Genomic DNA, 12,713 nt, shown 5'->3' with positions numbered 1-12,713 from the left:
TGTCATACTGTCACGCTCTGACTCACTCATTCTCTCACACATACTCTTTTATAATATGTTTTTCTCTCTATTCTGTTTTTCCTTCTCTTCTAGCCATGGTAGCCAAAATAATGGGCCTTTTTATACATGACCCTAAGCCTGATGGGATGCTAATTGCTTAATTAACTCAGGAACCACATCTGTGTGGAAGCACCTTCTTTCAATATACTTTGTATCTCTCATTTACTTAAGTATTTCCTTTATTTTGGCAGTTACCTGTATCTGTACCCTGGGCTGACAAATCGTTGGTCTCTTGATTTGTGTTCATAGAGATAAATAGGGAGATGTGCTGTAAACACACAAATGACAGAATCTCGCATTATCCCTTTAACAGAGCAGCTGGGTAATTTAAAAAATAAAAAGTCTAATTCAATTAATAAATAAGACTGTGTTGCTTGGTCATCTAGAACTGAGTGTGCCCGTCAGCCAGAGCTCTGTGTTTAAATCTAATTAAAGTCTATGAGGAGTATTTGCCTCACAGACAAAAATAGGCTGACATACACAAGGCAATAACCCACCGGCTAGTGATACTGGGGAGTGTGTGTGTGTGTGTGTGTGTGTGTGTGTGTGTGTGTGTGTGTGTGTGTGTGTGTGTGTGTGTGTGTGTGTGTGTGTGTGTGTGTGTGTGTGTGTGTGTGTGTGTGTGCTTCTGTTCAGAGAGCCAGGTTCACAAGCATGCACACTTTCTCTCTGTCACACACACACGGTGCCGTCTAGATACCACACACTGGTTGAATCAACGTTGTTTCCACGTAATTTTGAGGTTAAGCCAATGTGGAATAAATGTTGAATTGACGTTTGTGCCCAGTGGGCAGGCATGACACCATTAGCCCTTCCACCACCTGCCAGGATAATGGCACCTTCTGTCTGGCACACCTGCCAGCCATCCAACACTTCTACCTCAGGTGTCATTACTTAACATTCTCTTTGACCTCTACCCTCCCACCTCTCTCTCTCTCCCTTTCCCTTTCTCATTCTTTTCTCTCTTTCTCTTTCCCTCGCTCTCTCTTTCTCTCTCTCTCCCTTTCTCTCTCTCTCTCTATGTTTCTCTCTCTCTCCCCCGTTCTCTTTTATCCCTGTCTCTCTCTCCTCTCAAACTCTTATCTATTCTTCCGGTGTTTGTCATATAGCCTTCACTGTCACTGTCACTCCGACTCAGTCTCATTTTCTCACCTGCACTCTTTCATAATCTACTCTACTCTCTTTCTTTCTCTCTCCTTGTCTTCCTATCTTTCTTTCCTCCCATAGCTCCACCTTTCAGTGGGCAGCTGACCCCTGTCCTTACCTTCCCACTGTTAGCAGCTCCTCAGTCCACACACACACACACACCCCTTTGTCTCCACGTCGCCACAATCTTTTTTTCCCCGTCAGACCAGGCAGAAAATCTGCTTTATCCAGGGTTGTAAAGGGAAAATATGATAAACCTCTCATTTATGAAGATTTAGAGGTTTGGCTAAGCTCAGGCTTCTGTGCAGATCTATTCAACAGATATCTATGTCCTGGCCTGACGAATCCTATGTCTCTCGATTTGTGTTTATAGAGATAAAAAAAAAACAGGGATGGATGTGTGCTGTAAACACACACGTAAGCTCTTAACATGTTTATTTTAAAATGTTGTCCTTGGCCAGGTGCTTATTGGTTGTTAAACACACACACACACACAATATTTTACATGTTCAGTTCTCCTAAACTTAGTGAGTTAATACTCTTAACTGTGAGTTACAGCTTCCACAGTCCCTGGGTCTATAAAGGCCTGCCTGCCTTTCCCGGTTGGGACAGTAACACCCTACACTTAGCCACATGGTACAGGCCCACACCCAGCTAAACACACCCAGATGTAGATGGGAGAGACTCCAGCTAAGGGGACTAGTAGGGCAGAAGTCACATAGACACTGACTAGTATACTTACACACTTGTACACTTCTCCATCAACACTCCTGCAACTTAAAAGGATACAGCAAGATCACCCAGAGTCAGTGGAACTTGCGGAGACCATTTGTATGTCCACGACTTCAACTGACTCATGGGTAAGTAGAACAACGGCACAACTGCAGAATATCGCAGTATCCCTTTAACCACATAACCATCACCACAGCAAGCAAGTGATAAACTCTACTGCAAGCTATACAAAACGCCCACAAGTGAAAATCCCTGAAACCCACAAAATGAATGCATTTCGCAATACATTCAACAAAATGACTATGGCCATAGCAGTTCTGGGAACAGGATAATTCATACCCTTTGCACATCCAAATACGTCTTTAGTTGTAATTGGAAGGCACAGCTACCACTCTGTCCATTCCAATAGACAGTCAAATAATGGGAGGGTACAGCTGGACAAGTAGGGACATGTCCATCCACACGGTCGAATATGTCCACAGTGGTAACTATGGTGAGCTGGGATACTGTGTTTAACGTGGCGTATCACCCTTCGATTAACAGCCCTCCATCGCTCCACTTCTCCCGTCTTAAGAACAGATGCTCATTAACAGATGGTTTACATCTGACCATCTCACACTTCTCCCTCCCCCTCTCTCTCATCCCTCTGACTCTTATCCTGCTGTCTCCATCTGATGCTCAGTGATGTGAGGTGAAGGAACGGAGGGAGGAGATAGGGGTGACTGATCAATGTTCAGGTGGGGTTAAACACTTGTTTTTACAGAAGGGGGTGGAATGAAGGAAGGAGAGAGGAGAAAGGTGAGGTGGGGGAGGTTGAAGATGTCTAGGAATGATGCATTGGAATGTTGAAAATAGTGACACGCACACACAATCCACGGATGCAAAAAGCACTTTGGTGGAGAACAGGAGAGGACACAGATTGTGAGAGAAGGCCTGACTGGAGGTCACAAGACAGAGTGGACAGGGCTGTACACAAGGGGGATCCAGTTATGCTAACAAACATGAATTTTGAAAGAACACAACACAAAAACAATCAATTCAAAGAAAACAACGTTAATTTGACATGCAGACCACAACAAACTCATCAAAACACAACAAACCAAATTCTGACATCCATCATTCATCTGGTGTATAGACTGCAATCCCCACATGAATTCAACCTCAACTAACACGGACTTAACGCTGCTGCTTTGATGTACTGATCGTTTGAGTGGACTTTAAATAGAGCTCAGATTTAGTGTGTGTGTGTGTGTGTGTGTGTGTGTGTGTGTGTGTGTGTGTGTGTGTGTGTGTGTGTGTGTGTGTGTGTGTGTGTGTGTGTGTGTGTGTGTGTGTGTGTGTGTGTGTGTGTGTGTGTGTGTGTAAATATATGAATATTTATATGATGGATTCAATGTAAAAGTGATTTTACATGATAATGCACATCACACTGATTAATTTCACTCTTTTTCGTTGTCATGGTAATTCTGAATCATACAAATACAAAATCAACCAAAGCAAAAGTTGGTAGAATGTTTGCATTTCTAATTTTGGGGTTGATAAGACAACAACATTGAATTAAAATCCATTATTTTTCAAAAAAATTCATATTAATACACTTACAATTGAATATGATGACATCATAATTGAAAATAGCAACTGTAGTAGAATGTTGAAAGTTAGAATGTTTTTTTGATAGTCACTGTAGGTCATATTGATTTGAAACTTAGTTTTGTGGGAACAACCCCAAACCTAGTTATGTAACTTGCTTCTGCTATCCAAGATTGTACATTTTTCAACAATGAGCTTCTTCAAATAATTTCACGTCTCTACCATGGATGGCACAGTAACTTCCTGTCCTCATCAATGGTAAGAATCAAAAAGTGAATTGCTTAATTTGGTGTAGTTCTCAAGAATCCATGTTAAGAATGCACTTAGGTACATCTACAGTAGAACTGGGTTTATGTGTGACTTTAGGTCAGGTCCTCCCGAGTTTCTCAGATATCTAGCTACCACAACCAGCACCTGCCTGAGCAGGAGAAATAGCGTCTGTTCCACAAGCACATGGACATGAGGCGCAAGATGGAGTTTTACAGGAACGTAAGGAGGGAGTTCTACAAGCAACATGTGAGCTCGGGGGACCCGTGGTTATTTTCTGATGAAGAGATGAAGAAACTGGAATCCATTCCAGGGGTGTTGGGGTTGGCTGCAGAGATGAACTTCCTGGAAATCTCTGATGTTTTTAGTAGAAGTAGTATTAAGATAAAAATAATTTAAAAAATATATATGTTATCTTTATTTAACTAGGCAAGTCAGTTAAGAACAACTTCTTAATTACAATGACAGCTTAGGAACAGTGGGTTAACTGCCTTGTTCAGTGGCAGAATGACAGATTTTTACCTTGTCAGCTCAGGGACTAACCTTTTGGTTACTGGCCCAACGCTCTAACCACTAGGCAACCTGCCACCCCTAAAAAGGGAGGATCAGTAAGTATCGTAAGTTTGATAACTGTAGGTTGTTGTCTATTTTAAATTGATTAAAATAAATCATACTTTAAAGCTACAATATGTAACCAACCAAATTCACAAAGAAATGTGAGGTGTAGATCATTCATTCCAGTTGAAAGTCTAAGAAGAGGTAGATCTGTTCTATGTGTGCTATTTCTATGCCTCCCCTTCTGAAGTTTTGTTTTTGCCACTTTTACTTTCGGTTTTGTACACCAGCTTCAAATAGCTGAATATACAATATTTTGCTTCTGGAAAATATATTTCACAGCGGTACAATGATTCTATACACAATGACTGCTTGTTTTCTGACAGAAACTGAAATTAGGTGAAATATAAAAATTTTAGCAACCAGGAAATGGCTGCGCGATTTCTGCATAGTGCATCTTAAAGTATAACAATTGTGATGCATCATTTTTGAGTGTGTGCCTGTGTGTGTGCACACTTGCCTGTGTTTCCATGCATGCAATCATGTGTGGGCGTGTGTGTGAGTGTGCATCCATGCTTGGGTGTGTGTGTCTGTTTGAAGCACATCGTTAGTGTGTTTACATAGCTGAGTGAGTGATGCTTGACGGAGCGTTTCTGTGTGCTCTCTGTTGTTAATCACCACTGTGTGACTGTGAATGAGCTGTGCCTTCCAGATACTTCTAAAGCACATAAACACACAGAGAAAGTGTTTGTGTGTCTTGGATGGGCCGTGTGTGGTGTGTTTCAGTGTGTGTGTGTGTGTGTGTGTGTGTGTGTGTGTGTGTGTGTGTGTGTGTGTTTCTGTGTGTGTTTCTGTGTGTGTTTCTGTGTGTGTGTGTGTGTGTGTGTGTGTGTGTGTGTGTGTGTGTGTGTGTGTGTGTGTGTGTGTGTGTGTGTGTGTGTGTGTGTGTGTGTGTGTGTGTATTTGTATGTTTTGGACAGGTTGTCTGTGAAATGAGCCCAATGCTGCTGTGGCATTGCTTCAACACTCTGGGCAGAGTGGGCCGAGAGAGAATGAGCGAGAGAGAATGATAGCAGATTGTACAGTAAACAGACGTCACTCAGCCTCTAATCAGTATGAGGCCAGAAAGGTCAGGCTGACAAGCAGATCACAGATCCAGACGACAGCTCAATCCCAATCAGCCAGGGGAACGAGTAGAGCACAGAGACAGATGCTTAGTCACCCCATATCGACTGGAACAGACTGTAGTGTATCATTAAACGTAAATAATCATCAATGTTCCAATCACTGCGCATTCGAATCACTTCAATCTGGGACCAGTCTTTCCCCTATGCCCTGAGTCACAGAACAGCGTAACATTCACCCTCACTAAAAATAAACACACAACTGTACATTAAACGTACAGTAATGATGAATGTATATAACATAGTATGATATCAATGCATTTAATATTCAAATGACATGATATCATACATTGGTATGTATACTGTACATGCTACACTAATAGACCCCCACTTCTCAAACATAAATTGTGAGTGGCTATGACAATATAGTACAGTATATTGATACTGCTCTCGTGCTCTCTGTACAGTGTGTAATTTAGGGAGCTTAAGGTTAGGTCACCGCTGTACTCTACACTACATGTGTGAGATTCCCCATCAATCAAGAAGGATTAAAGCAATATTATCTTCTCACACACACTCTGAAGCTGTGGTGAACTCCGGAGTGTGTGTGTGTACTTGTGATCCTTCACGTCGTGGAGACATGGATTTCCCTCCAAAGGACAAAAGCAGATTATGACATACTCTGGGACTTGAGACTGATGGTTTAGAGAGACTTCAGTAGGCGGAGGAGAGGAAAAGCAAGGGATGATGTGTGAAGTGTGTTGTGTATGGAGAGATGGTTGGAACAGAGGGATAGAGGGAGTGGAGATGGAGACAGCCCAGCTGTTCTGTCTGGACTACATGCAGCATGCGCAATGAAAAACACTCTCCCTGAAATAAAGGGACTTCTGACACTATGGTTCCACAGGAAATAGCTCACAGTGATAAACTCATTGTATTTGTGTACAGACACGTACATAGACATACAGGCACATGAATGCAAGCTAATACACAAACACATGCATACACATGCACACATATATATGCCTTCAAAGACCCCCGACAATCCTCTCTTCTCTCTATTACTTTCACACACACACACACACACACACACACACACACACACACACACACACACACACACACACACACACACACACACACACACACACACACACCACGAGCCTCGTCTTGGTTAACCAACGCGCACTGATAAGAGCAGAGTTTACAGAGGACTGTTAGACATAATGGAGATGAGGGGGGAAGGAAGGAGAGAGGGTTTCCTCTTCCTCTCAACCTCTGTCTGTCTATCTGTCTGTCTGTCTGACCCTCCCTCTGTCTCCCTCCCTCCCTCTCTCCATCCCTCTGTCTGTCCCTCCCTCTCTCCCTCCCTCTGTCTCCCTCTGTCTCCCTCCATCTCTCCCTCTGTCTCCCTCCATCCCTCTCTCCCTCCGTCTGTCTCCCTCCCTCTCTCCCCCTGTCTCCCTCCATCCCTCTGTCTCCCTCCCTCTCTCTCTCCCTGCCTGCCTCCCGCTGTCTCCCTGTCTCCCTGCCTGTCTCCCGCTGTCTCCCTGTCTCCCTGCCTACCTCCCGCTGTCTCCCTGTCTCCCTGCCTACCTCCCTCTGTCTCCCTGTCTCCCTGCCTGCCTCCTGCTGTCTCCCTGTCTCCCTGCCTACCTCCCTCTGTCTCCCTGTCTCCCTGCCTACCTCCCGCTGTCTCCCTGCCTGCCTGCCTCCCTCCCTTCGTCTCCCTGTCTCCCTGCCTGCCTCCCTCCAGTACTCCCTCTGTCTACCTGCCTGTCTCCCTACCTGCCTGCCTCCCTCCAGTCCTCCCTATGCCTCCCTGCCTGCCTGCCTCCCTCCCTTTGTCTCCCTGTCTCCCTGCCTGCCTCCCTCCCCCTGTCTCCCTGCCTGCCTCCCTCCTCCCTCTGTCTCCCTCCAGTCCCCCCTCTTTCTCCCTGCCTGGCTCCATTCCTCCCTCTGTCTCCCTCCATTCCTCCCTCTGTCTCCCTGCCTGCCTCCCTCCATTCCTCCCTCTGTCTCCCTGCCTGCCACCCTCCATTCCTCCCTCTGTCTTCCTGCCTGCCTGCCTCCCTCCATTCCTCCCTCTGTCTCCCTGCCAGCCTCCCTCCGGTCCTCCGTCCGTCTCTCTGCCTGCCTTCCTCCCTCCATTCCTCCCTGTGTCCTGCAGTACTCTCCATCAAAGACCTTGTACTGTCCATTGAGGGAGGCTTGCGGGGCTCATCCAGCCTCTATGATCAGACCTTCCATCTCTCTCTGTCTCCCCTCTCTTCCGACCCCCTCCATCCTTCCCCCTCCCTCCCTTCCTCAATCCCCCACTCACCATCGAAGACTTTGTACTGTCCATTGAGGGAGGCTTGCAGGGCCCGTCCAGCATCTCTGATCATGCCCTCCATCTCTGTGCGACTCAGATTGGATAGGCTGTCCTCCATGACACTGGTGCAACACGTGTAGCCCTGGGGACAGATCCTCAGGTGCTCTCCTAGAGGAGGGAGAGACAGGAGAGAGTAGTTTAGGAAACCCTTAACTCTAGCCTTGAAATGAATGCATCGCTCTTTGAAGTAGTTTACGGACGTAGTTGACATATTATTAACTGGGTGGTTCGAGCTCTGCATACTTATTACCTGACAGCCGTGGTATATTAGACCGTATACCACAGGTATGACAAAACATACAGTGAGGGGAAAAAGTATTTTATCCCCTGCTGATTTTGTACGTTTGCCCACTGACAAAGAAATGATCAGTCTATAATTTTAATGGTAGGTTTATTTGAACAGTGAGAGACAGAATAACAACAACAAAAATCCAGAAAAACGCACGTCAAAAATGTTATAAATTGATTTACATTTTAATGAGGGAAATAAGTATTTGACCCCTCTGCAAAACATGACTTAGTACTTGGTGGCAAAACCCTTGTTGGCAATTACAGAGGTCAGACGTTTCTTGTAGTTGGCCACCAGGTTTGCACACATCTCAGGAGGGATTTTGTCCCCCTCCTCTTTGCAGATCTTCTCCAAGTCATTAAGGTTTCGAGGCTGACATTTAGCAACTCAAACCTTCAGCTCCCTCCACAGATTTGCTATGGGATTAAGGTCTGGAGACTGGCTAGGCCACTCCAGGACCTTAATGTGCTTCTTCTTGAGCCACTCCTTTGTTGCCTTGGCCGTGTGTTTTGGGTCATTGTCATGCTGGAATACCCATCCACGGCCCATTTTCAATGCCCTGGCTGAGGGAAGGAGGTTCTCACCCAAGATTTGACGGTACATGGCCCCATCCATCGTCCCTTTGATGCGGTGAAGTTGTCCTGTCCCCTTAGCAGAAAAACACCCCCAAAGCATAATGTTTCCACCTCCATGTTTGACGGTGGGGATGGTGTTCTTGGGGTCATAGGCAGCATTCCTCCACCTCCAAACACAGCGAGTTGAGTTGATGACGAAGAGCTCAATTTTGGTCTCATCTGACCACAACACTTTCACCCAGTTGTTCTCTGAATCATTCAATGTTCATTGGCAAACTTCAGACGGCATGTATATGTTCTTTCTTGAGCAGGGGCACCTTGCGGGATTTCAGTCCTTCACGGCGTTATGTCAATTGTTTTCTTGGTGACTATGGTCCCAGCTGCCTTGAGATCATTGACAAGATCCTCCCGTGTAGTTCTGGGCTGATTCCTCACCGCTCTCATGATCATTGCAACTCCACGAGGTGAGATTTTGCATGGAGCCTCAGGCCGAGGGAGATTGATAGTTCTTTTGTGTTTCTTCCATTTGCGAATAATCACACCAACTGTTGTCACCTTCTCACCAAGCTGCTTGGCGATGGTCTTGTAGCCCATTCCAGCCTTGTGTAGGTCTACAATATTGACTTTAAGAGTGTGCTCCTAATCTCAGCTCGCTACCTGTATAAAAGACTGGGAGACAGAAATCTTTCTGATTAAGAGGGGATCAAATACTTATTTCCCTCGTTAAAATGCAAATAAATGTATAACATTTTTGACGTGCGTTTTTCTGGATTTTGTTGTTGTTATTCTGTCTCTCACTGTTCAAATAAACCTACCATTAAAATTATAGACTGATCATTTCTTTGTCAGTGGGCAAACGTACAAAATCAGCAGGGGATCAAATACTTTTTTCTCTCACTGTATATTTTTACCGCTCTAATTAAGATGGTAACCAGTTTATAATAGCAATAAGGCACCTCGGGGGTTTGAAGTATATAGCCAATATACGATGGCTAAGGACTGTAACCAGGCACTCCATGTTGCGTCTTGGATAAGAACAGCCATTAGCCGTGGTATATTGGTCATATACCACACCCCTCTCAGGCCTTGTTGCTTAATTATACACCTTGTTGCTATTTGGCATTAGGCAAATAAACCTTCTGCAAACATTCACACAGGCCTCACACAGTGTGGAGATGGGGAACAGTTATCAGCCAATTAAAAATCAAGTGAATATTTGAACGATTCAACCGAATAGATTCTGAAGAGATTCTTTACCTCATTCCAAACATCTTCACGTCTACCCACACACACAATAAGAGTACAGTCAGATGGAGCCAACGTCCTTACACTGTTTAATTACATTCCCCTTTTTAAGAGGCAGTATTAAGCTTCTGACACACACACACTATCTCTCTCGCTCTCGCACACACATACTTTGATGGCTGCTCGATCCTTGCCACGGTGAGATGGAGAGCGTGGGCTGTAACTAACAAAGAAAAACATTTGTATACAGATCATATTGCTGAGTTGTCTAGGGGAGAGAGAGGTCCGACTGCAGACTGACCAACTCTTAAATTACTGGACATCTTATTCAATGTCCTTTCAAAAGGGAACGTACGAACACACACACACACACACACACACACACACACACACACACACACACACACACACACACACACACACACACACACACACAGAGTGACAGTGCTATGATTGTACTGCTCCGGGACTAGGATAGAGACTGCTTGTCGATTGCGTACCAACTGGCTGCACAGTGATCAATGATAGTCTATTCCACAACGTTACACAGTGAATAGGATGTTGTGCACATTATAATCACATGGTGTGTCTTCAGAAGGGTGTGTATGTTCACCCACTGAGGGGAATGTGGAGGAGAATAAAAGACCAACTGTTTTTCTGATCAAAGATATTAATCTGCTGTGCTGAACCTCAACTGTTAAAGCCAAACATTTTGCACTCATTTAAATGTAGCCTGCCATTAATCGATATGCGTGTGTGGGGGTGTTTGTACAGTTGTGTCTGCGTATGGTGTGCACTGCATCGATCTATGTGTGGGGGTCCTTGAGTTTGACTTGTGTGTCCATGTGATTGAATGTGTTGGCAAGTATATGTCATTGAGTATCTCTCTCTGTATGTGTGTGTGTGTGTGTGTGTGTGTGTGTGTGTGTGTGTGTGTGTGTGTGTGTGTGTGTGTGTGTGTGTGTGTGTGTGTGTGTGTGTGTGTGTGTGTGTGTGTGTGTGTGTGTGTGTGCGTGTGTGCGTGCGTGCGCGTGCGCGTGCGTGCGTGCGTGTGTGTGTGTGTGTGTGTGTGTGTGTGTGTGTGTGTGTGTGTTGTTGCCACAGTGTGTGTGTAAATAGTGCTGAAGTGACTCATCAGTCCGTTGTCAGTGTGTCTACTAGCCAGGATTGTCAATTTGAGGGAGAGGAGAACAGGTCAATGTGGACGGTACAGGGACATGGAGCAGCCCTGATCTCACCATGTCACTGCAATTACATCAAGACCACAACAGACTCATACACTCATCTCTCTGACACATGAGTGTGTGAAGGGAAGGTTGTGTGGTGGTGGTGGTGGTGGTGGTGGTGGGGGGGGGGCAGTCTTTCTAAATACCTGCCTGGACCAGCCATTTCTTCCAGCTCAGTGTGCCTGCTGTATGAAGGACATCTGAGCTAAGTAAGTTGGAGCACTAATACACACACACACACGCACACTGGGTCTGATAAGCAGAGACTGCTTGTCGATTGAGTAACACCGGCTGCACACTGATCAATGACAGTCTATTACACAATGTCACACAGTGAGTATGACTTAGTGAACACACAGAGTGTTAGTTATAGTGATTTTCTTTCAGGCGTCCAATAGTGTCCATTTAGAATCACATGGTGTGTCTTCAGAAGGGTGTGTATGTTTACACAACCGCCTTCTGGAAGGGTGTGTATGTTTAGGGGAATGTGGAGGAGAATTTTACAATCACTTTGGCACTAATTTCAGAACCATGATGTAATTTTTCAAAACTCTAGACACAAAACTCACAACCAATGATCAAAATGCAAATTTTTGAAAACTCTAACACTATTTTCCAATTGCTTGGATACAATACACATAAATCTAAGATCATTTGTTCATTGAACTAAAATCACCTGTTCAAAATGACACAACTTAACATCAAAGTATTGCCATTTCAAAATGCAATTCACACATCTGAGATGACTGTCTACTCATTTCATTACAATGATCTAAATATCAACTGATACAACTGCTCAAAATGATAAGTAACTGTTGCATTGCTCTTAATGTATAGTTTTGTGGAAACTGACAAACAATATTCCATGTTTAGATCATGAAAGTTTCAGGATAACGAGATCCATTGACACCAATTACCACCAATGAATCAATTGGACTACATTTTCTATGGATGTAATATTTCATCATCATTCTTTATCACTGTCTCTATGGTCCCATGTACTACTTTTCCAGACCATGTTTTCAGATTTGATATTACTGTACACTCCCCAGCCACTTTATTAGGTACACCTATCTAGTACAGGGTAGGACCCCCTTTTGCCTCCACAACAGCCTGAATTATTCACGGTGTTGTACGTTAAGAGATGCCCTTCTGCACACCACTGTTTTAAACAGCTGTTATTTGAGCATTTGTGGCCTTTCTGTTAGCTTGAATGCGTCTGGACATTCTCCTCTGACCTCTCTCATTAACAAGGTGTTTTTCCCACAGAACTGCCGCTCACTGAATGTGTTTTGTTTATCACACCATTCTCTGTAAACTCTAGAGACTGTAGTGTGTAAAAATCCCAGGAAGGCAGCTGTTTCTGAGATGCTGGAATCACCATGTGTGGCATCAACAATCATACCACGGTCAAAGTTGCTTAGATTACTCATCTTGCCTATTCTAATGTTTGTTCGAACAACATCTAAAGCTCCCTACACTATATACTCTATATATTGAGTTGCAGACAGCCAAATGATTCGCTGTTCG

At 44.5% G+C, this 12,713-nt stretch overlaps 1 protein-coding gene across 1 annotated transcript in view; it reads right to left on the bottom strand.

Moving 5' to 3' along the window:
* Positions 1-12,713, bottom strand: part of LOC135558632 (glypican-1-like) — a 144,011-nt gene that overhangs the window by 58,663 nt on the left and 72,635 nt on the right. The window contains exon 3 of the mRNA XM_064992581.1: positions 7,798-7,956. Within this exon, the coding sequence (XP_064848653.1) occupies positions 7,798-7,956 (159 nt within the window). The remainder of the gene's footprint in view (positions 1-7,797; positions 7,957-12,713) is intronic.

The sequence above is a fragment of the Oncorhynchus masou genome, chromosome 17, assembly GCF_036934945.1.
Source record: "Oncorhynchus masou masou isolate Uvic2021 chromosome 17, UVic_Omas_1.1, whole genome shotgun sequence".
NCBI lineage: Eukaryota > Metazoa > Chordata > Actinopteri > Salmoniformes > Salmonidae > Oncorhynchus > Oncorhynchus masou.
The sequence above is the reverse complement of the archived record's forward strand: the minus strand, read 5'-3'. Positions and strand labels throughout refer to the sequence as shown.